At 42.9% G+C, this 20,849-nt stretch overlaps 1 protein-coding gene across 1 annotated transcript in view; it reads right to left on the bottom strand.

Annotated features, from left to right (window-relative positions):
• The window catches only part of RAPGEF5 (Rap guanine nucleotide exchange factor 5), a gene marked incomplete at its 5' end in the record, with an annotated part of 119,272 nt that extends 101,150 nt beyond the window's left edge, over positions 1-18,122 (bottom strand). The window contains 3 exons of the mRNA XM_083376175.1: positions 784-890; positions 3,473-3,523; positions 17,934-18,122. Coding sequence (XP_083232301.1) covers positions 784-890; positions 3,473-3,523; positions 17,934-18,122 — 347 coding nt within the window. The remainder of the gene's footprint in view (positions 1-783; positions 891-3,472; positions 3,524-17,933) is intronic.
• Positions 18,123-20,849: the final 2,727 nt, after the last annotated feature.

The following is a 20,849-nucleotide window of genomic DNA, read 5'->3' as shown; positions in this document are numbered from 1 at the left end:
GGAAAAGAGTCATACAAAAAATATCCTTAAAAGAGCAACTAATGCAGTATTTGGGGATAATTATTTGAGCCACAACAGTTGTGGAATTATTTGAACCACTGTTACAATCAGAACTTGTTCTTATTCCAACTGGACAGGACAACAGCTGGAAAGTTCTGACAAGAGTCTGCTTTTGCCTGTGCAAACCTCGTGGCTTTCACACACACATTTGAATTACTACCAAAATCAGTTCCTGCATCCCCCGAAAGCTTGTCTGTCTAACCTAAAACTTAAAGGAGTTCTGGCAAGGCTCCAACTTTGAGTGCATAAGCAGGGTATGAAATACAAAGCTGGAACATTGCCAGAATTTGTTCTCACGAGCTAGCAAAAAATCAGAATTTTCTACAGTTGCTGGAACAAATAAAAATAAAAATGTGTACTCAAAATGAGACTGACCCTTTCAAAAATAAAATGAAGATTTAAAAATTATGCAAAAGTGATCAAGTTTATCATTCTCATTGAAAAAATGTTTCTAAATCTATTGAAGTGTTGTTTCCAATAGATTATTTTATAACATAAAAAGGCTCTATTACTACTTTAACATACAGATTAACATTAAATTATAATATATTTTTGTCTATTTCTGATTGAAATCTTTATTTTTATTGGGAAGGAGAAAAGAAAAAATGATACTTGTGTTCTACTTGTGTTTCCCATAGTGAATGATTTTCTACATTAAAAATGGCTTAAATATGTTTTAATTGATTAAAACATATTTAATTGATATTTTAATTGCAGTGTTACCTGCAAAGGCCCATCAGAGACATTCTATCTTTTATCAGAGCAGAAGCTTGTAACCGGAAAACATTTCTGAGTGCTCTTCCAGCACACAAGGCATCCTCTCCATAAATCTAAAAGAAGATAAATTGGACGGACATTAATTTTTGCAATTTAGAAAGTTATATATATAGCTTTGCAAGTATATAAAATTTGCAAGACACAGCAAACGATTACAGCACAATTTCATTCACCTTTTAAAGTATGGTTTTAGTTATCAATAAAAATTATATATTAAAATTACATTCCACATGGCAATTATGGGCTCAAAAATAAAGAGCTGTTGGGACTTCCGGTGGCGATGTGACGCCGAAGACAGCCGCCTCCGGGCTGTCCGCTCCGCAGCTGTGTTTATCCATCGTAAACAGTGCCGATCAGCTGTTTAGATGGATTTGAAGCCCCCTCCTCGGGAGAAGAGGAGGGGGTGAGGCCCCAGGTAGGGGTTGAGCTCTCCGGGGCCGCCTGAGCTGAGAGTTTGGGCGGCTGAAGGATTGAGCCCCCCCGAAGCCTGGGTTGCTCCAAGCTGCGCAGCGTCTCTGCTCCGTGATTTTTGGAGCAGAGCCAGGCATTAGCAACCACCCCTACCAGAAGGAAATACCCTGGAGTATCAAGATGCAGGCAGAGCGGTACAGGAGGTCATGGTGATGTGGACTTTTATTTTTACTCTCTAGCTCAATGGATTTTATAGCTTCAAAGTGAAAGTGCACAATAAGTGAAAGTGGGGAAAGATGGCGGCCAAAACTTCTAAAGCTCTTCGGAGTGCGGGGGCTTCCCCGGTGCAGCAGTCCTCGTTGCAAGCTTTGCTTCCTCCTGCATCTCCTCCGGCATTGACGCTTAAGGATTTACAAGATGCCTTAGAAAAGCATTCGCAATTAATGTCTGATATGATGGATGAAAAATTGAAAAAGCTGGAGGAGAAATTGGAGAAGAAGATGGAAGAGAAGTTTAGAGCAATGAGGGCAGACATGTTGTCTATAATTGAAAGTGTAGCTGAATGTGTGCAACAGCTGGAGGAAAAAGTGAAGGATCTCAGTCAAAAGAACTCTATATTAGAAGCAAAGGTATTAGAGAATGAAAATATAAGGGACAAAATAGACGGAGAATTGAGCTTTGTTCAGTATCATCAGATGCAGTATGCTATTAGAATTAGGGGCTTAAAAGAGAATCCTAAAGAAGATTTAAAGCAGCTGATTTCTGAGGCTTTGGAAGTGGTATTGGGCCAGCTAGCATCTGAAATTGAGGGAAGCATGGATAAAATTTTTCGTGTAAATTCATGGATCGCAAGACAGAGGAAGTTACCTAGAGATGTGGTGGTCTATTTTACAAAGAGAGTAATTAGAGATGAAGTCATTCAAGCTGCTTATGATACTAAATTGGTAGTTGCTGAGCAAGAAGTCCTGGTTTTAAAAGAGATTCCTCCAAAGATTTTAAGGAGAAGGAAAGATTTTGCATTTCTTACACAGGAACTTAAGAAATGTGATATCAAGTTTAGATGGGAGATTCCAGTCGGACTGGTGGTGATGCACGAAGGTAAAAGACATCGTTTGGTTACTGTGGCTCAGGCACGTGATTTTTACAGCAATGTGTTAAAAGCAACCACCCTATCACTTCTGGAAGCTGCAAAGGGATTTGGTGAGGGAAAGCCTCAAGATGTTGCAGATAGACAGACAGAGGAGAATGGTGTTGGAGGGGATCAAGTTACAGTTTCATCGGCTGCTGTTGGAGAGCAGAGGATGTCGCGTGCCGCCCTAAGACGAGCGAGACGAGAGCAAGAGCAAGACCAGCAGAAAGTCATGGAACCCCCAAAGTGTACTTACAGTGAAGTTGTGGGAGGGGCGCGGTCCAAAGAAGTTACAGGGGTCATTTTAGACGTGCTTCAAAAGCTTTGGGGCGTCAAGATTGGTGACTAAATCTTTAATTTAGAATGTCAGTGGATTAAATTCATCATAGAGGAGAAAGGAAGTTTTTCAGGTTGCAAGAAACGTATATTAGGGTACTGGACTAAAAGTATTTACTGAATTTAAGATTGGGTGTGCAAGCTTTTAATTAATAACAAGTTGACTTTTTTTTAATTTACTACACATAAAGGGTACTTAATTGGATTATGAATTTTTTTTAAAATTTTTTACTTTTTATATATATTTTTTTATATTTTTTCTGAGTCATGCTAGATTGTTTAAATTTCTTTTTTATTTGAATTCAAGGATGATCTGGAATTATGAATAAGGATTGGGATTAAGAAATTTTATTTAGCATTTGAGTAAAGCTCCTTTTCTGTTTTCTTCTTTTTTTTATCTGTAATATTGATATTGTTTGTAATCATTTACATGAGCTAGAGGGTGATAGAGTTAATAGTTTATTGTAGATAGCATATGGATGCTTATGTTTGTTTTTTGCTTTTATACCCTGTATTTAGCTCTGGGAAGTCGGGGGGAGGGGGGAATGGGGGAGAGGGATAGGGAGGGTTAGATAGGGGTGGGGGAGGGGGGGACTGATAAAGTTAAAATGTACTGTAAAACTTTTTAAATAAAAAAATAAAAATAAAATAAAGAGCTGTTAATACTGCTGCATTTAAATATAAAATAGCTCAAAACAATGAAGGAATGTGATTAGAGTTTCTATAATAATACAAATAGAGAAACAACAGTAACAATACCTTATTAGGAGCGTTTTCCACATATGGATTTGAAATTCTCCTAGATATAATCTGTAAATAAGAATAAAAAGTATAACAATAAGGATTAGTTTAAGGCAACTCAGATAAATACAAACATTTCTTACAAATAACTTGACACTGATATTTTGCCTATAAAATACCAAAGATCTTTTTGAATTTCTTTTTTTTAAAATATGCTTAATTCCTTTTTCCCTAAATTCCAGAGACTTTTTGGCTTCCTTTAAACTGATTTTTATTAATATTTAAAATTAAAAATTCCTTTACTTCTATAAATAGCCCTTCATTATTACTTTATCATTAAATTATTAAATATTATCTTAAAGTGCTGAATGCTTCTATTGATCAATTGATCAAATTTTTAGCAACATTATTCTAGGCCCACGTTTTTGTAAAGTAAAAAGAACACCATATGAATTTCATATTCTTTCCTTTCTTTCTTGCCTTCTAAAAAGAAGTTACTACTATTACAAAGGACTGCTTAATATCATGTCTTTACTTATAGTCTTTAGTCACCATGTTGTTAAACTCTTTATTATCTTACAATGGCACCTGGGACCAGAATTTCTATTGCTAAGCAATGCAGTCCTAAAAGGTGTCATCATGTGATTGCATAACTTAGCAACAGCAATCCTGGCACTCCTTGTTAGCATCAGGCAGGTGGATGCTGTGGCTGGGGTTATAAATTGCAGACAGATAGGTGCTGTACGCAGGAACTACAGAGGGAATGCAGGCAATAGGAAGTACAAGCAGGGGACGCTATAGATTAGAACAGGGGTGTCAAACTCAATTTCATTGAGGGCCACATCAGCATTGTGGTTGCCCTCAGGGGGCTGGGTGGGTATGGCCAGGGTGGGTGTGGCCTAATGGGTGGGCGTGGCTAGAGTGCTTATGGCCTACTGGGTGGGCATGGCCAGCTCTACATCGTTCGCATCAAGGGTGCCTATGGGGCAGGAGTGGGACAGGAGTGGGACAGATCTGAGGGTCTCTGGCAGAAGGAGGGTCTCTGGGCCAGGGCCAAGGCAGTGGGGGCCATTCCCTCACTGTTTCCAGGATGGCTTTGTGGGCCACATGAAACCACTTTGCGGGCCGGCTCCAGCTCCCGGGCCTTGGGTTTGACATGTCTGCATTAGAAGATCCCTTGCCACAGGAGAAAAAGCTACAGAGTGGGAGCAACTTATAGGAGTGACCTGCAACATCCTGACAACTACCCCAGATTTTGCTTATGGGAAGATGACAGGGAATTTAACAAATAACAATCACATGACCATAGCACACTGCAATCATCATAATTATGAGCCAGTTGCCTAATAATAACAGCAACAGCAGCAGCAACAACAATAACAATAATTATAATAAATAAACAGTTGAAAGGGGCCTTGAAGGTCTTCTAATACAACCCCCTGCTCAGGCAGAAAACCCTACCTACACCATTTCAGGCAAATGGCTGTCCAGTCTCTTCTTAAAAACTTCCAGTGTTGGAGCATTCACAGCTTCTGGAGGCAGGTTGTTTCACTGATTGTTGTAACTGTCAGGAAATTTCTACTTGGTTCTAGGTTGCTTCTCTCTTTGGTTAGTTTCCATCATTCGTTTCTTGTCCTGCCTTCAGGTGCTTTGGAGAATAGCTTGACTCCCTCTTCTTTGTGGCAAACCCTGAGATATTGTAAGTGCTTAAATTGCAATCAAATGATTGCAGGGAGGCTTCAAAAGCTTCAACCTCAAGGACTGGTCATAAGTCACCCTCATTTAACGATATTGTAACTTTGAATAGTCACTGTAGGTGTAGTCTTAAACTAAGGACTACCTGTAATTTGGTTCCCTACATGTATTTAGAATGAAAAGGAAAACTCTCTTCCTCGGCTGTGACTTCTACTATACTCCTGAAATTTATAGCTATCATGAATTATTTTTTCTCTGTGTAGTTCAGTGGTTTAAGTTTATACAAAATAAATTCCCACTTATTCTTTTGCAGATTACTAGTTCCATTACAGGCTTGAATCCCAATTAGTATCCTGGCAATTGCAGAACAAGAGTAAGAAAAACAATACATTCCTATTAAAACTCTGTCCAGGAGTGTTCTTTGATCAGAACAAAATAGAAATAAGGAAAACAGATATTATCCTACAGGCTATGCAACAGCTTGGTAGATCATGGCTACACATGTATATTTTAGATTTATTAGTAATAAAAAGGTAAAGGTTCCCCCGCACGTGTGTGCTAGTCATTTCTGACTCTAGGGGCCGGTGCTCATCTCCATTTCAAAGCCAAAGAGCCAGCGCTTGTCCGAGGACGTCTCCATGGTCATGTGGCTGGCATGACTAGACGCCAAAGGCGCACGGAATGCTGTTACCTTCCCACCGTAGTGGTCCCTATTTTTCTACTTGCATTTTTATGTGCTTTCCAACTGCTAGGTTGGCAGAAGCTGGGACAAGTAACAGGCGCTCACTCTGCTACGCGGCACTCGGGATTCGACCCGCCAAACTGCCGATCTTCTGATCGACAAGCTCAGCATCCTAACCCACTGAGCCACCATGTCCCATTCGTTATTAACTATGGGTGCTTGTTATTAACTATTGGTTCTCCTCAGTTAATAGCACTAATGAAGAGGTTTACAAAATTACAGCTGCCCCAGCACCCTTCTCTGGATGCTTGACAATCAGCTTATACTTATGAAGTTGCAGCATCTTGTGATCACATGATCATGATTTGCCATTTTCCCTGCTGTCCTCCCATAAGCAAAGACAATGGGGAAGCTGACAGAGATCACAAGTCACTGTGCTAAATCTTTCTCAGTCTGTAGCGGCCTCTTCAGCCCCTCCCCAGGTGTCCTAGCTTCTTGTACTCTCTCCCATAGTGTGCAGCAGTCATCGCAAGCAACAGCCCATCATGTATCAATAGCAGTCACTTACCTGCCTATTAGCCTGCTTCTGAGCTATCTAGGATTTCCAACTTCCTGCCAGCTTTGCTAATGAATTTGCTTGTTGGGAGCCAGCAGGAAGTTGCAATAAGATCCTCACTTAATGACTCACAATGGCAACTGGGAGTGTCAGGATTGCCATCTCTAAGCATGCTGTCATGTGACATTGCACTTAACCGAAATTTCAGTCCCAATTACTGTTAACCTAGGACTGCCTATACAGAGCCCTCTAAGGTACTGATATATATGCCGTCAAGTTATTTTTAATTTCTAGCAAGCACTTAAGATTTTTCTATGACAATCCAACATATGGCACAGAGTCTGAATACCTGAGGGCCACTTTTCTCTGATTCCTTCTGTCCATCCAGTACATTCTGGCAGAGTGGGAACATTTCAGGTCTCCTCTTGTGGGACAAAGAAACTAGGCCTTCTCTTCTTGGCCCTCACCCTCTGGAACACCATCACCAGAAATAAAGGCAGCACCCTCTCTCTTAGGATTTCAAAAAGCTCTTAACACCTGGCTTTGATCCCAAACCTGGGATTGTTTTTTTTTGTTTGTTTTGGGAGTTTTTTTTAATATGGATTTTAGACCATTTTAGTCCAGGTGTCTATAACAGCAGTCCCCAACGTTTTTGGCACCAGGGACCAGTTTTGTGAAAGACGATTTTTCCACAAACGGGGAGGGGGGGCAGGAATGTGCAAACTAGATCCCTCGCATGTGCAGTTTACAGTAAGGTTCACACTCCTATGAGAATCTAATGCCTGATGAGCCGAGTTGGAGTTAAGGCAGTGATGCTAGCGCTGGAGAGTGACTGCAAATATGGATGAAGCTTCATCTGCCCTTCACCTCCAGCTGTGCAGCCTGGTTCCTAACAGGCCACAAACTGGTACCAGTCCATGCCCAGGGGTTGGGCACCCCTGGTCTATGAGACAATAGGTTTGACCTATTTTATAGTTTTTGTTTTCTTTTGTTTTGTACACTGGCCACAATTTATTGGAGCTGGGTAGGTATAATAGTTTTTTTAATCCATGACTAGTGGTAACATATTATACTGTATTTTCAGTTGTTACTCAGCTGTTATCTTCCCATTGTATTAGAATCTCATTTTACAAAATATAATGTGACAACATAATTATATTTTATGCATCCTAGAGTAACAAAAAGCAGTCTTAACTAGGATGTTACAAATATATTATTTGCAAGCCACTTCATCGCAGAGCTTGATATTATATAAATGTAATTTTTGTAACTAATTATTGATAATATAGAACTATGGGCACACACATACAATCATCTCATAAGTAATTATTGTGCTGTTTTAATGCCATGTACAACCAACCCACTAGAGAATTTAATATCCACCTTCCCAAAGGATGGGTTTAATATCTACCTTCCCTTAAGGATAATGTCATAGGACAGGCACACTCAGGTTAGAATTAATCTTTCAAAGCTTTTAACAATTTTACTCTGCAATTAAGGAGAGTTTATGTATTTAATTTATATCCTGAGGATACATTGGGATAGGCTGAATTGGAAGATGATCAGAGTTTTGAAATCGGAAGAAACACTAATAATCTGCACTATGCACTCTGATGATTAAAAATGTAAATGATCTGGAAGTTCTAATAAAGTTATTTAAAACAACCCAGTGAACAATGGGACTAAGTTTAAATATAAAGACCAAAATGCCAGCAGGCACAGCAGGAAGTCATAGCATTGTCATTGAAAACACTGAAGTTTGTGGATTTTTTTTTATTTTTTTTATTTTAATCCCATTTATATCCCACCCTTCTCCGAAGACTCAGGGCGGCTTACAATTTAAGCACAAACCAATGTGCTTAGCAATTGATTGGTTCTAAGTTTTAGGATCAACTGTAAATAAAGCAGCAGTCAAGAAATACACTGCATACCAGCACTTGGCAGGATATCCATGAAGGCTTTGGAAAGGCATTCAGAGGCCAGGATATGTCTGTATCTACAAAGATAAAAAATCATGCAATGGTTTCCCTGTGAACTACTATTAAAATTAGACTTTGAAGAAACAGGATAGACCGTGTATTGATATTTTTGAATTCTGGTGATGGAGAAGACTCCTGATAATTCCATGGATACCTGAGAAGACAAACAGATTGTGTAACAAATCTATCCAGAGTTCTCACAAATGGAAAATTGTCATGTTTGGGATGTATTATACAAAGGCCTAGCTATCAAGAAATGTGTAACAGTGCAAAAGATGGAAGAAAATAGAAGACACCTGAAGCAGGGTAGATTTAATTACAACAGCTGGAAGAGCTAAATTGGGGACAGATCATCCTACAAAAGGTCTTTCTGTAAGAGTTGATACCACCTGGATGACATATAATCATCTCTTTCTGAAAACTGTATTATCTCCCTCATTAAATTAACAAACAATGCTTGATTTCACATAGATCCCAATCTGGGTTAGATAATTACTCAGTTTTCTAAAAACAAAAAATAAAAACCACATCCTCAGGCTACTACAGTATGTTTATGAATGCTGAAAAGTCACAAAACAACAGCACATTCATGAATGCTGAGAAAGATTTCACTTATCACGTAGTATTAAAATGAAGGATTTCTCAATCTAGATAGAAATTTTTTTTCAAGTTTCTTAGTTTTATTAGAAATGCCTATGAAAACTGCTGACAGGAAACATCCTATTAGGATCCTCCATTTATCTTACAGGAGAATCTTCTAAATCAGGGGTCTTCAAACTTGGCCCTTTTATGACTTGTGGACTTCAACTCCCAGAATTCCTCAGCCAGCCATCCTGCCTGAGGAATTCTGGGAGTTGAAGTCCACAAGTCATAAAAGGGCCAAGTTTGAAGACCCCTGTTCTAAATAATGCACATGCAACACATGCTTGCTTCATCTAGGAGAGAAAGGCAAGATGTGGCTCCAGAGATTTGACTGCTCAAGTTCAACTCTACATCTCTAGCCAATGAGAGATGATACTCATCTTTGTCCACAAACTACAGGAAAAATATATCAGATCTAGAAACAAATTCTATTTACAATTATGCTACAGTCTTAATATTGCTTAGGGACACGGTGGCTCAGTGGGTTAGGACACTGAGCTTGTCGATCAGAAAGTCGGCAGTTTGGCGGGTCGAATCCCGAGTGCCACGTAACAAAGTGAGTGCCTGTTACTCGTCCCAGCTTCTGCCAACCTAGCAGTTCGAAAGCACATAAAAATGCAAGTAGAAAAATAGGGACCACTACGGTGGGAAGGTAACAGTGTTCCATGCCCCTTTGGCGTCTAGTCATATCGGCCACATGACCACAGAGACGTCCTCGGACAAGCACTAGCTCTTCAGCTTTGAAATGGAGATGAGCACCGGCTCCTAGAGTCAGAAACAACTAGCACTCATGTGCGGGAAACCTTTACCTTAATATTGCTTAATCAACATTTTTCTATACTATTTATTCAGAAATAAGTTTGGCTAAATTCAATATTTACTCCCAGGTGAGCAAATATTAGAGTATAACCTAAAATTTATATGTCAGTTACTTTTACTGCAGCACTGAGGTATTGATATTTCTTCAGAAAAGTAAATACAAGTAGTCCTTGACTTACAACAGTTTAGTGACTGTTTGAAATTACAACGGTATTGAAAAAAGTGACTTATGATCATTTTTCACACTTATGACCATTGCAGCATCCCCATGGTTAAAATTCAGATGCTTGGCAACTGACTCTAATTTATGATGGTTGGAATATCCCCCTGTCCTATGATCACCTTTTGTGACCGTTTAACAAGCAAAGTCAATGGGGAAGCCAGATTCACTTAACAACCATGTTACTAACTTAACAACTGCAGTGATTCACTTAACTGTGGCAAGAAAGGTCATAACATTGGACAAAACTCACTTAACATCTCACTTAGCAACAAATGTTGGGCTCAAATGTGATAGTAAGTCTAGGACTACTGTGTACTGTATATACAAAGTATGGAGCAAACTATAAAGCTAGTAATTCGTAGTTTCATGCTACTCTGTGTACTACTGATACTGATTTTACCAACCAGTTACAATTTCTAATTCTAGGCATGTTGCCCACACCCATGATTAATCAATGCATATTCTGTTCATAAAAGCTTCTTCAAGTTGGCCAACTCACATTTAATTTGTATTCCTTGATAGTTTATATGTGCAATGGATAGTCTTAGCAATTATATATGGTTAAATGGCAAATCAGTGAAAGATATCAATATATATTGAACAATGTACCTCACAGATTAAGTGGCTTATTTTAGTGTAGGTAATTACAGTGAATACTCCACTGAATCAAGAAATTGACTAGAAATGCTAAAACATGGGAATGGAATGGAATGGAATGGAATGGAATGGAATGGAATGGAATAGAATAGAATAGAATAGAATAGAATAGAATAGAATAGAATAGAATAGAATAGAATAGAATAGAATAGAATAGAATAGAATAGAATCTGGAAGGGACCTTCGAGGTCTTCTGGTCCAACCCACTGCTCAGGCAAGAAATCCTATGTCATTTCAATCCAATCTCTTCTTAAAAACTTCCAGTGTTGGAGCATTCACAGCTTCTGGAGGCAGGTTGTTGCACTGATTAATTGTTCTGTCAGGAAATTTTTTGTTAGTTCTAAGTGGCTTCTCTCTTTGATTAGTTTCCATCCATTGCTACTTATCCTGCCTTCAGGTCAGATCCTGAAGTTGAAACTCAAATACTTTGGCCACCTAATGAGAAGGAAGGACTCACTGGAGAAGAGCCTAATGCTGGGAAAGGTTGAGGGCAAGAGAAGAAGGGGACGACAGAGAATGAGGTGGCTGGATGGAGTCACTGAAGCAGTAGGCATGAGCAGTAGGTATGTTGTCTATGGGGTTGCAATGGGTTAGACACAACTTCACAACTAACAACAACAAAGATATAGACACATTCTGGCATCTGAATATCTTTTCCAAGGCCTTTATGGCTGCTCTAACAAGTTCATTTCTTACTGCTGGTTCCTTTTATTGTTGATAGTCAATCCCCAAAGGTGCAAAGTCGCGTGGTCGCACAGAGAGACGGACACTTGAGCTGGGTAGTATTTCTTTTATTCGGATCAGGAATGAATCTGGGACAAAGGGGTTTACCTGGTGTTTCTTATACCTGCCCAGGTGAATGATGGCCAATAGAATTGAACCTGGGCTTCCCGCCAGTGCATGTGGCCAATAGGTTTAAACCCTGGCTTCCCGCCAGAGCTGACCATGCCGGGGGCTGTCAAACTTGCTCCGTCCGGCTTTTCCCGCCTCAGCGGTTATCGCCTGGAGCTGACCAGCCCCCTGCTGCGCTGGCATTTCCTGTGTATGCTAGCAGCATACACTACACCCCTTCCCCCATAGTGAGGATTTTCCTCTGTCATACCATCTCCAACTATATACGCATATTTACAAAACACGGTTACAATGGATACACTTGTTGATCTGTTGCCACCTTATGAACGTACATAGTCATCGAGGTAGCTCGGCGCTTTGTGTGGCCTACTTGACCTTCTTGGTACATGATCTTCCGGAGGTATGGTGGCGTGGCTATTCATTCCTTCCTGAAGCTCCTGTTGAGGAAGGTTGCTGTGTGTCTGTGTGTGTGATTTGCTGATTCCTGGTGACTGCCTGGTTTCTCTATCAGACTCCTGCCTGTACAGGGGTTGCCATTGCTCCCCCCCCAACCATCCTCCTTGGTGAATGTGTTTGTATTGGCTTTTGTGTTGGATCTTCCTCCTCACCCCCCAGTGTGTCCTCTGCCACCCTTTCAGGAGTCCTTTTCCTCAGTTGATCCAGATGCCTTTTCCACAGGAGTCCCCCCTCCACCCTTACTCTGTAGGAAAGGGGCCCTGTTTGCTCTATAATTTCCCCTGGCACCCATGGATAACCCGTACTGTAGTTCCTGGCCCAAATGAGGTCCCCTGAGGTAAAATGTCTCTTGATGTTGGGGTTCCCCGTGTCTGCGGCTACTCTGTCTGGATGAAGCCTGTCTAAAGTTGTAATGAGGCGTCTCCCCCATCTGAGTTCTGCTGGGCTTTTGCCTGTGGCAGTGCAAGGTGTTGCGTGTTGGTGAAGGAGGAATGTGGCTAGTCTTTGCTTCCAATCTCCCTGTACTATGCGCTTGAGTGCATCTTTTGTTGTTCTCATGAATCGTTCTGCCAATCCGTTACTGGCAGGGTGGAAGGGGGCCGAGGTGACGTGTCTAATCCCCAAGGTCCTCAGGAACACTGGAAATCCGAGGAAGTAAATTGCGTTCCATTATCTGACACGATTACATCAGGCAACCCATGTGTAGCGAATATCCCCCTCAATGCTTGGATGGTCCCTGCTGATGTCATGCTGCTTACAGGTATCACCTCAAGCCATTTTGAATGACTATCCACAACTACCAGAAATGTGTGACCTTGGAATGGGCCAGTGTAGTCTATGTGCACCCTGGACCAGGGTGAGTGTGTTTCCTCCCACTTATGGACTGGTGCATGTGGTTGTTCTGGCCGTGTCCTCTGGCATGTGTAACACCCCGCTACCTGCGCTTCTATCTCCTTGCCCAACCCTGGCCACCACAGGTAACTCCTTGCTAGAGCCTTCATTCTTACTATCCCTGGGTGTCCTTCATGTAGTGATTGGAGAACTCTTTCCCTGAGCCTTGTGGGAATTATGACTCTGTTTCCCCACAAAAGGCACCCTTTGTGTGTGGACAGTTCAAACCTTCTTGAGAAGTAAGCAGTGAACTCTTGCCCTGGTGATTTGTCTTGCCACCCACTACTCACCCACGAATGAACCCTGCTCAGAACCTTGTCTTTTGGTGTCTCTGTGGCTTTGTCCTTCGCGTTGAGGGGGGATTCTGGCAGTTCTTGGATTGCCAGGATTTGGGCAGCCGGTGCTGGGTCCGGCTCCCTGTCCATTAGGGGCAGTCTGCTGAGACCATCAGCATGCCCCATCTCCTTCCCTGGTCTGTGTATCAATTTACAAGAATATGCAGAGAGAAATATTGACCATCTTAGCATTCTAGGTGACAAAATCTGTGGTGTTTGTTTCTCAGTTGTGAATAGTCCTAATAAAGGTTTATGGTCTGTGAAGATTATGAAATCTCTGCCATACAGGTAATCATGAAATTTCTTTACTCCAGCAACCACTGCCAGTGCCTCCTTGTCTATCTGGGCGTAGTTCCGCTCTGCAGCTGACAGGGTTCTGGAGTAGTAGGCGATGGGAGCCTGAGTTCCATCCTCCTTGAGATGGCTGAGCACTGCTCCAATCCCATAAGGGGATGCATCGCACGCAAGACAGATTGGCTGATCCTCCCTGAAATGGGTGACAGTGGCATCGCTAGCTAACATGTTTTTTAGTGTTTGGAATGCTTTTGCATGTTTGTCAGTCCATTCCCAAGGTGCTTGCTTGTCAAGTAGCCTATGTAGGGGTTCTGCAATTGAGGCTTTGTGAGGCAGGAATGTGTGGTAGAAATTGAGGAGCCCCAAGAACGCCTGCAATTCAGGCTTGTTTTTGGGAGCAGGGGCTTCTTTGATTGCCCTCACCTTTGATGCAGATGGGTGGATGCCTTGAGCATCTATCCTGAACCCCAGGAATTCTGTCTCTGGGACCCCAATCCTGCACATCTCCCTTTTGAGTTTGAGACCTGCCCCCCTGAACCTCTCAAGGACCGTCCTTAAACGGGTCGCCAGCACGTCCGGGGAGCTGGCTGCGATCAGGACGTCATCAAAATAAGGGCAAACCCCTGGTATTCCCTTAAGCGTCCTTTCCATCACCTCCTGAAATATCCCCGGCGCTACGCTAACCCCAAACTGCAACCGGTCTACCCGGAACGCTCCCTTGTGAGTGATGATCGTTTGTGCTCTAGCAGCCCCTGGGTCTACCGGCAATTGCTGATAAGCTTGGGCGAGGTCCAATTTAGCGAACACCGACCCGCCTTGTAGGGACGCTAAGATGGTGCTGACTGCAGGGACCGGATAGGAATGGGCACTTAAAGCTCGGTTTATCGTCCCTTTATAATCAGCGCAGATACGAATTTCCCCATTTGCTTTAATTGGCGTTACGATGGGAGTTTCCCAATCTGCTCCATCCACTGGTGTTAACACCCCCTGGTCTACCAGCTTATCCAATTCCCGCTCTATCTTTTGCTTTAACGCGAATGGAACACGCCTCGCCTTCATCCTTATGGGTTGTACCTGGGGATCTAGTCTAAATGAGATTGGGGGACCCGTGTACTTTCCCAACTGCCCATCGAACACGTCCGCGAATTCCTCGCAGACTGCTTCTAGGGACAAATGGCTCCGTGTTTGATTAATCCCTGTGATTTTGATGCCCAAGGCGTTAAACCACCCTAACCCCACAAGGCTAGTCCGCTGGCCCTCGACGACCAACACACTTAATTTACCCTTGAATCCCTTGTACTGCACCCACAACAACGCCTCCCCCCGGATTTTGATCGGTGAATTTTGAAAGTCAGAGAGGGTCAGTCTGGATGTTCTCAAGGGAACCCGTTGGCCGCTCCGCTTGCAAATGTCTAAAAACGTTCTGGCAGAGATGATGGATACGGCTGACCCTGAGTCCAGCTCCATCAAGCAGGGGACCCCTTGCAGCTTCACCCTCAGTTTTATTTTTTGGGATAGCGCCGCAGGAGCCCGTTTTGAAAACGCCCGGCCGTCCCGACGTGTGACTCACAGTCAGACCCAACGACCGCTTCCCAGTACCTGTGGCATACTGGAACTCAGCTTCTACCTCGTGTAGGCTGTCCCGCTGCTTGCCTCTGCAGACCGCCGCGATGTGCCCCGTTTTTCCGCACGACCGACACTTCGCTGACTTGAAACGGCAGGTAGACCGGGGATGCTACCCTCCGCAGCTTGCACAGCGGGTAGACCGGAAGCCGCTCGCGCCACAGCCAGAGCACTGGGTAGACCGGGGCTGTCCGTAACCGCTGTTCTGGGTAGACCGGGAGTTGCAGCCGCAATGCTGGGTAGACCAAGGGCGATTCGCGCTGTGACCGTGAGGCTGGATAGACCGGGGTCCACTCGCTCCGCATCTGCACTCCTGGTCTCTCTCGCCTGCCGTGGTTGGTCTCGGTTCTTTTCTGTTGTCTCGGTCGGGGTTGAAGGATCGCTGAGGTCGGTTGATGGCATCCACCTCCAGCTCTGCCCCGTCTGTGTCGGTGCCTCTTCTCACCTGGTGGATGGATCCGCCTTCCCTCGTCTCGGGCTCCTCGGCTGCATCCCAGGCTAGGAGTTCGTCTTGGACATCCCTCAGGGTCACTTTCTGCTTAGCAAAAAGTTTCTGGCGCAGCTTCCTGTCCCTCACCCCGCAAACGAGCCGATCCCGCAGCCTAATTTCTAGATTTTCGAAATTGCAGAGGCGAGCTGCCAGCCTCAGAGCTGCCATATACTGTTTGGCAGACTCACCTGGTCGCTGATCCCGTTTTTCAAAACGATACCGCCAGGCGATCTCGGACGTCTCGGGCTTGAAATGTTCAGACAGCTTCACCAGCAATTCCTTGTAGCCGACGGAGTGGATGTCATCGGGTGCGCAGAGGCCGACCGCCAGCTGGTAGGTTTCTGTGCCGCAGCTGCAGAGCAGTACCGCCGCTCTCTGCCGGTCCTCCTTCACCCCGTTTGCCCTCAGGTAGCATTCTATCTGCCCCACGAAGGCTTCCCACTCCTCAGGGCGGCCGCTATTGAAAAGGGGATACTGACCCAGTTGTGTCATCTTGTCGTCTCGGTTGTCCTGCGTCTGGATCCGGGGCTGCCGATTGGATTCTGTCCGTGGCTAGCGTTGTCCGATGCAGGATCCCACCTTCATCGCCAGTGCAAAGTCGCGTGGTCGCACAGAGAGACGGACACTTGAGCTGGGTAGTATTTCTTTTATTGGGATCAGGAATGAATCTGGGACAAAGGGGTTTACCTGGTGTTTCTTATACCTGCCCAGGTGAATGATGGCCAATAGAATTGAACCTGTGCTTCCCGCCAATGCATGTGGCCAATAGGTTTAAACCCTGGCTTCCCGCCAGAGCTGAGCATGCCGGGGGCTGTCAAACTTGCTCCGTCCGGCTTTTCCCGCCTCAGCGGTTATCGCCTGGAGCTGACCAGCCCCCTGCTGCGCTGGCATTTCCTGTGTATGCTAGCAGCATACACTACAAAAGGAGAAGCTTTTTACCACTTCAATATCTTCACTGTCAGTTCAAAGATTCATTGCTGCACTTTTATCATTAGCCTTCTTTAGTTTCCATCCATTGCTTCTTATCCTTCAGGTGCTTTGGAGAATAGCTTGACTCCCTCTTCTTTGTGGCAACTCCTGAGATATTGGAACACTGCTATTATGTCCCCCCTAGTCCTTCTCTTCATTAAACTAGACATACCCAATTCAGCAACCATTCCTTATATGTTTTAGCCTCCAGTCCCCTAATCATCTTTGTTGCTCTTCTCTGTACTCTTTCTAGACCTAGAGTCTCAACATCTTTTTTACATCGTGGTGACCAAAACTGGATGCAGTATTCCAAGTGTGGCCTTACCAAGGCATTATAAAGTGATATTAATACTTCACGTGATCTTGATTCTATCCCTCTGTTAATGCAGCCTAGCACTGTGTTGGCTTTTTTGGCAGCTGCAGCACACTGTTGGCTCATATTTAAGTGATTGTCCACTAGGACTCCGAGATTCCTCTCACAGTTACTACTATTGAGCAAGGAACCACCTATACTATACCTGTGCATTTGGTTTTTTATTCCTAAATGCAGAACCATACTTTTTTTTTGTATATCAAGCAGAACCTGGCAAAAACAAATTCCTGGCAAAAATTAAATACTAAGGTTGATTTAACAAACTCTCCCAGCCCAAATAATACACTTCAAGGCAATTGGTTTTTTTTAAAAAAAAACGTTACATTGTTGGATACAATCTATGTATGTTTACTTAGAATAAAGGTTCATTGGATTCGGTGGTGCTCAACACACAGCTGCAAATCTAGCTACTCTTGAATGAACTATTCCCAAACAGCTGCACTATCTCCTCACATCTTTTCTGCAAAAATGGCCTCCATTCCAATCGCAGTTGCGGATACATAATTTCAGCGAACTCAGGTCAATGGCCTCCTACCCGCCCGCCCGTCCCCCAAACGTTACATGCTACACATAGATTACATGTTCTTTGCAAACCTCACACGGATTAAAGGCAGACTTCCCTTTATGGCACAGGCAGATTAAAGGCGGGAGTTTAAGAGAATACGACTCTCTTACTGTATACCATTACTGTCCATTCCTAATGCCAATTATTTTATTTCCGTGGTAGTTATGCATAATTAACAGGGTATCAGTTGCGTGTCGGGGATCTTTTTTCACTTTTAAAATAAGCAAAGTGCAAAATGCCTCACAGAACAAAAAGGAGAGGTGAGGGGATTCTTCCTTGGCTACCAAGTCACCCACTGGCTTTTTGAGGCCAAGTCCTGTAATAGGGACGAGTCAGTTCTTGGGAGCACCGCCCCCCCCCCCGGCGTCGTTCACTCACCCGGCCCCCGCCGTCTGAGCGCTTTCTCCGCAGCGTGAGTCCAGTCCGGAGCAGGGTCGGTAGTTCCCTCAGCTTCTGCCGCAACTGCACTTGCTGCTCCTGGCCTCTGGCGTCTGTGGCGTTACAGTCATGGAGCAACGAGTCGGCTCTGTCACACGCAGGTTGCATCTTAACGGAGCTCCCAGCCATGCATACTACTTGCCGGAAAAGCCCTCTCCCAGCTGCCGGGCATGCACGACGCGCACCTTTTCTCTTGTTCTGCAAAACACGACTGTCAGGCAAATGAATTGGCCTCAACAGCGGCAGTGGCGTCCTCCTCCTCCTCTTCCTTCTCCTCCTCACGGGAATTGGGAAGGAAAAGAGAAAGAAGCCTGCACAAACACTGCTTTCAGCTTGCACGAAAATGAAATTGTGCGAAAAGGTCGATTCTCTAACCAAAATACTCAGAATAAGGCGTTTACCACTCAGGTGCAGGTAATGCGCCAGGAACCTAATATTTCTTATGGCCTCCACCTTTCCCTACTCTCGTGGCCCCTCCCCCTTTGACGCTGTTTTTTCTCAACTGCTACGATGGGAACAAACAAAAGTCAAAGGAAGGGGCTTGGAAGGAGCAGCGGTGTGCTGAATATAGTACCTTGTGGTTTCTTGGTGTGCTACTCTTCAGAATACACATCTTCCCTGGAGAATTGCAAATAGTATCAACAGTCAATAAACCACAGCAATAAATGGATAAAAGTTAGAACGAGTGGCTTTTCAGACTCTTAGTCAGTGCTTTTTTTGTAAAAGAAAAAGGTGGCGGAACTCACACATGTCATACAACCTGCCTTGCCTACCCTACAAGGTTCCACCCAAAAAAGGTGCCGGAACTCCGTTCTGAGCGTTCTATGACAAAAAAAGCCCTGCTCTTAGTATTTAGCTATCCTTTATTAAATGAGTCACAATTAGCAGCGTTAACATATTGGCTGTTTGGTAACATCCAGGTGATTGTACAGAAATGAAAGCTAGCGTGCTGGGGAAACAGCAATAAGTATATCACAAATGAAAATAGTTTAGCTTGGTGTTCAGGTGTGATGAGCAAACTTACAAAACCAGATTGAGTATACGGATTATGGATCATTAGGTCTACACAGGCACATTTGAAGATGCATTGGAGTAAATAAAATACCTCTCCAAATTGTTAAGAAGGAGCCATTTTTTGCAAGGAACTCTTCAGAAGCTGTTTCTGCTTATCAATGCATGTGTAAACTAAGTTACACAGACAGCAAAGATTAATGTGCTTGCAGAAATAGCCAAGAACAGTTTTCAAAGGAGTAATAGCAGTCTTGCAAAAGTCACTAATATTCTACAAAGTATGCTTTTAAAGGATTAGAATTAATTGACAAAGAATCAAAAGCTGCTGAAAGACTCAACATGTAAGTGTATTAGGCCAACATGAACAGTTATGTTACTGTGATTTGCAAAACATGATACAATAGTTGAACACACTATGCTGAAGCCAAAGAAATCATTTTATAACATACAGGTAGTCCTTGACTTACAACAGTTCATTTAGTGACTGTTCAAAGTTACAACGGCATTGAAAAAAGTGACCATTTTTCACTTGATCATTGCAGCATCCCCATGGTTCATATGATTAAAATTCAGACATTCATATTTATGACCGTTGCTGTGTCCCAAGGTCATGTGATCAATCTTTGCAATATTTTGACAAGCGAAGTCAATGGCAAGGCCAGATTCATTTAACAACCAGGTTATTCACTTATCAACTGGAGTGATTCACTTAACAATTGCGGCAATAAAGGTCACAAAATGGGGAAAAACTCACTTAACAAATGACTCATTTAGCACCAGAAATTTTGGGGTCAGTTGTGGTTATAAATTGGGGGCTGTAGTGTTTTGTGTGAACTCTGTGACTATAGTTACAAGACACACTGATACACTGTTTAATGAGAATGCCCTGGTTTCCATTTTATGGATCCCCATTCCTCCATTCCTTCTAACTGATCTGCAATTTTCATAAGCGTTCCAATCAGGAATAGAATTAGTAGGCAATCTTTGCATGAATTTGCTTATAAGGAAGACACTGGTGTAGACTTTTTAGATTCTTTGGGAACTTCAGAGAACTAAAGCCACTTGTGAAAGAAAATCATTTCTAGGCAGTATATATCAGGTCTTTTTTTTTTTTAAAGAACGCTCCATCCTTTTTTGCATGGAACCTTGTAGGGTAGGCAAGGCGGGTTGTATGACATGTGTGAGTTCCGGCACCTTTTTCTTTTACAAAAAAAGCACTGGTATATATACTTAATAATGCAAAACCTCAAACCTCAGTCTGATGCTGTTCATTACAGTTCTGTATTCTGCAAGAATTTTGATTTGGCTTTTTTCTTATATCTGTTTTTTTTCTACTCATTTGTTCAGATAGTTAAACTCTTTCCAAGTTATACATTCAATTACACATACAACACAATTAATAAAAAATATAGCATAGCGAATCTCTATTATAGTGCAGAATTAAAAACTTGTACAATACTGTATTTATTTAACTGTGAATAACTCTCTGAATTTGAAGAGCTTATTTCTGAAAAGACAGAAGACAAGGTCATCTACATTGCAGTAACTCAGCATCATGACCTGTAACTTCTAAGTTTCTGCATCTGCTGGAAAATCTGAACAGGTTAAGAATACTCCAGTGGGAATTGATCAGATCCTTTGTGATGGCAATGTAAAATAATAAAATAGAATTTTAGTTTCTGAATCATTCTGATACTCTAAATGTAAGATAGTAAAAACAGAGGATGGGATAAGAGTTTATGCTAAAAGGCTCATTTTCCCTTACCCTCACTAATATTTCATTTTACTTTTACTTTGGGTCTTCCCAGGACTTTTTTTCTCATAGAACGCTCAGAACGGAGTTCC

Source organism: Vipera ursinii (genome assembly GCF_947247035.1).
Source record: "Vipera ursinii genome assembly, chromosome: Z".
NCBI classification, from domain to species: Eukaryota; Metazoa; Chordata; class Lepidosauria; order Squamata; family Viperidae; genus Vipera; species Vipera ursinii.
This window is presented reverse-complemented; position numbering and strand designations above follow the sequence as displayed.